Source organism: Coffea arabica, chromosome 3e (assembly GCF_036785885.1).
Source record: "Coffea arabica cultivar ET-39 chromosome 3e, Coffea Arabica ET-39 HiFi, whole genome shotgun sequence".
Taxonomy (NCBI): domain Eukaryota; kingdom Viridiplantae; phylum Streptophyta; class Magnoliopsida; order Gentianales; family Rubiaceae; genus Coffea; species Coffea arabica.
In genome coordinates, this window is record NC_092315.1 from 40,851,047 (window position 1) to 40,854,307 (window position 3,261).

Sequence of the window (3,261 nt, forward strand, 5' to 3'; positions counted from 1 at the left end):
TGGGAACCCACCGCATTGAACTTTTATGGTCCCCGCCAGATTGCCTTTCATATGTACAGGAATCTTTGCAGTCCAAAGACTTAGTAAACTAATTGATTAGGCATATACGGATGGATTAAAGTCCAGATTGTGCTAGTCCAAAGACTTGCGTAGTGAACGAGTCAATCAATTGGAGAAACGTCCAAATACCAAGCTTTTTAGGCAACTATCTAGGTACAATGCAATAAATCTGAGTTGTGTTATTCATGGTACTAAATATGTGTAAGACGATTAACATGCTGTGCCTCTTTTACATCTATCTGTTCCAGGCAAATTGAATGGATAGCTCCTTAGACATCTAATGAGCATCCAGGAAATTGTTATCAAGCTAATTTTGAAGTTTGATGGAAGAATTGAATGAAATTAACAATTGAGTTCTTCAACATGTGACAATAATGTGAGTCCTTTTGGAATAAACAACCAAATAGTTTCTAGCTCTGGTCAGTTTATGGGTGAAGCTCCTGTGCTCTTGGCTATCTTTGCTCTTTTTCGCAAGTATGGTGGGATGATTAATGCACAGTTGCTATTAATGAATCTTTTTACAAGACATAACGAGACTAGATCATAGATCATACAGAAAGGAGAAAAGTAACAACTAGCAATATTGAAACCTTGCATATCCAAGATCTCAGCTACAGAAATAAAGAGTACAAGGGGTTCTAGTGGGCAGAAAGATAAGAAAAATTGACAAGATTTGACAGAAAATGCACTCAACAAAATAAGTACAGGAATAGACGCTCTCTTTTTTTCTTTTTTTTCTTTTCTTCCCTAAATTTAATAAATCGGAAATATAAGCATCTTAATTACCGACCGCCAGAGAGAACAGAATCTGCTACATGTGAGAAACTTTTGTCTGTGGAAGTTGCAAATGACGATGTAATATCTTTAAAGCCAGCAGGATGCGCGGGGCCAAGACCAACAGCAGAAACGCTCATGGCCAGCGATGATAATTCTGGCAGGGCAAGTGATCCCTCCAAGTACAACAGAACTTGCCTCATACTTGGCCTAATCTTTGGTTCTGAATGAGAGCACAATAAGCCTAGTTTCAACACCAATTCTGCTTCCTCTTTCACATACTCAGCGCCCAACTTTCGATCAACAGCTTGGAGAATATTTCCTGCTTTCCAGCACAAAAATATCCAATCTACCAAAACGATATTCTCTGGTGGTTCTGCTCGTGCTTCTATTGGCCTTCTTCCACAGGCAACTTCTAGCAAAAAGGCCCCAAAAGCATATACATCAGTGCTTGTTGTGGCCCTCCCTGTCCTGTTATGCTCAGGGGCAAGGTAGCCAAGAGATCCTGCTACATGGGTGCTTTGAGGGAGAGTTCTATGATCGTATAGCCTTGCCAGGCCAAAATCTCCTAATCTTCCATTCAGTTCAGCATCCAACAATACATTACTGGCTTTTACATCTCTGTGGATCACAACTTTCTCCCATTCTTCATGTAGATAAAATAATCCTGATGCTACACCTTTGATGACTCGCAATCTTTGGCTCCAGTTGAGGATATACTTGGGCTGGTTATACAAAAACTTATCTAGACTGCCATTGGGCATGAACTCGTATACCAAAAGTAACTCTCCTTTACGCCGACAATAACCCAAGAATGGTACTAAATTTCTATTGCGTAAGCGACCAATACTGATGATTTCTGCAACAAATTCTCTCATTCCCTGTCTTCCTTGATGAGAGACCTTCTTGACAGCAACCTCAACCTTGTTTGCTGTCAAAATGCCTTTGTAGACCCTGCCAAATCCGCCTTCTCCCAACAGCTCTTTTTCTCTGAACCCCTTGGTGGCAATGTATAAATCCTTATACTTGAACCTGTGAGGTCCATAAGCAAGCTCCCATTCTTCCAGCACTTCTGCAAACTTCCACTTTCTCCATAGATAATAAGCTACTCCAGATGTTAGTATTATCAACACAAGTACACAAATCAGGGGCAATCCCATGGTGAAAATTTTAGACACTTTCTTATGTCCAATCCGAGGTAGCTTGGGGAGCCGAGAGAGATTAAGAGCTTGTGCAACGCCATTCATCCTGAAGCTCCATCCAAGTATAAAATTAGTTATTCCTGTTTTGAGTGGACTAGAGACTGCCGAAAAGCCAACATACATGGTCTGCTGTAAAATTGGCGAAAGATCATATTTCAAAGACAAAAGAGGAGTATGTGGTTTAGCAGCCTCTATTGGAGCTAATGTTACATTGATTCTCCTATCCACCCCGTCGTATTCCACCCAAAGCTGCATCGGTTGACCGCTGATGAGAGTTAAGTTGTCAAATGAACTCTTGTTATTAGCTTGGTAACTCGCTGGCGCGGATGCCTTGGAGATCATAGAGTTAATATCAATACCAACATGGTTGTCATTGATATCTTCAATTTCTTGGTCTTGGTAAATGTCAAGCTCCACAGCAAAAACGTGATTTGTTTGATTTCCAGTGGTGTTTGTATCGAAGAGGCCAAGGAACTGATCGGAAGGCACTTGTGCAAGTTTTCTTCTTGGTGCAACCGCGAATGCCATTCCCGTACCAGTCACGCCTGGGACATCGGGTACTATAGCAAACACAAATTGGGTGGAAAAGGAGAAAGCTGAACTATTAGATGTGGCCTTGAAGTTGATGGGATTAGGATAGAAGGCGTACCCAGTTTGTAATATGGTGCTGTTGGTTACTCGTAGGAGGCCATTTTTGGTGACTGTGGCTAATCCATCCAGGCTTAGATTTGATGATTGAAATCCTTGATAGATGAACCCAACATCATCAGAAGCTGCTGCACCAACTGCGATGTGAACGAAAAAATAGGCTACGACTGCTGTTACTGGTTTCAACGACATGATTAAAGAGTTGGATGCTAATCGCCAAATTCTTCTTAATTTGGTAGCTTATATCATACTATCTAGCGTTGCTATTTCTTCACACTCCTTTCGGATATCACAAACAGACTTTGGCTGCGATAGGGGTCTTTTTTAATTGTGCGGTGGTTCTATATACTCCACCGTTCCATTAAAAATATCATACTTTTTCTATTTTGATCTGTTTCAAAATTCTTATTAGTTAATTTAAATGAAAAATATATTATCTTGTGAACCCCTTGGTGCCAAATACGCCTTTGTGCAAATGGTGCAATTATGAATAAAATTCTATTTTCCTTTAAGGAGCCGTTCCCTTTATTTTTTGTCTCTTAGTAATAGCAGTGGTTCAAAGTTTTCAAGTTAATAT

The 3,261-nt window shown here is 40.3% G+C and overlaps 1 protein-coding gene across 1 annotated transcript; it reads right to left on the reverse strand.

Annotated features, from left to right (window-relative positions):
* Window positions 1-628: 628 nt before the first annotated feature.
* LOC113736869 (L-type lectin-domain containing receptor kinase IV.1-like) lies at window positions 629-3,026 on the reverse strand. The gene has a single exon (XM_027264056.2). It carries the CDS (start codon window positions 2,874-2,876, stop codon window positions 843-845), a length of 2,034 nt encoding a protein of 677 aa, XP_027119857.2. The 5' UTR covers window positions 2,877-3,026; the 3' UTR covers window positions 629-842.
* Window positions 3,027-3,261: the final 235 nt, after the last annotated feature.

Coding starts and splice junctions, on each gene's coding strand:
- LOC113736869 (XM_027264056.2), bottom strand. CDS start 2,876: ATGTCGTTGAAACCAGTAACAGCAGTCGTAGCCTATTTTTTCGTTCAC.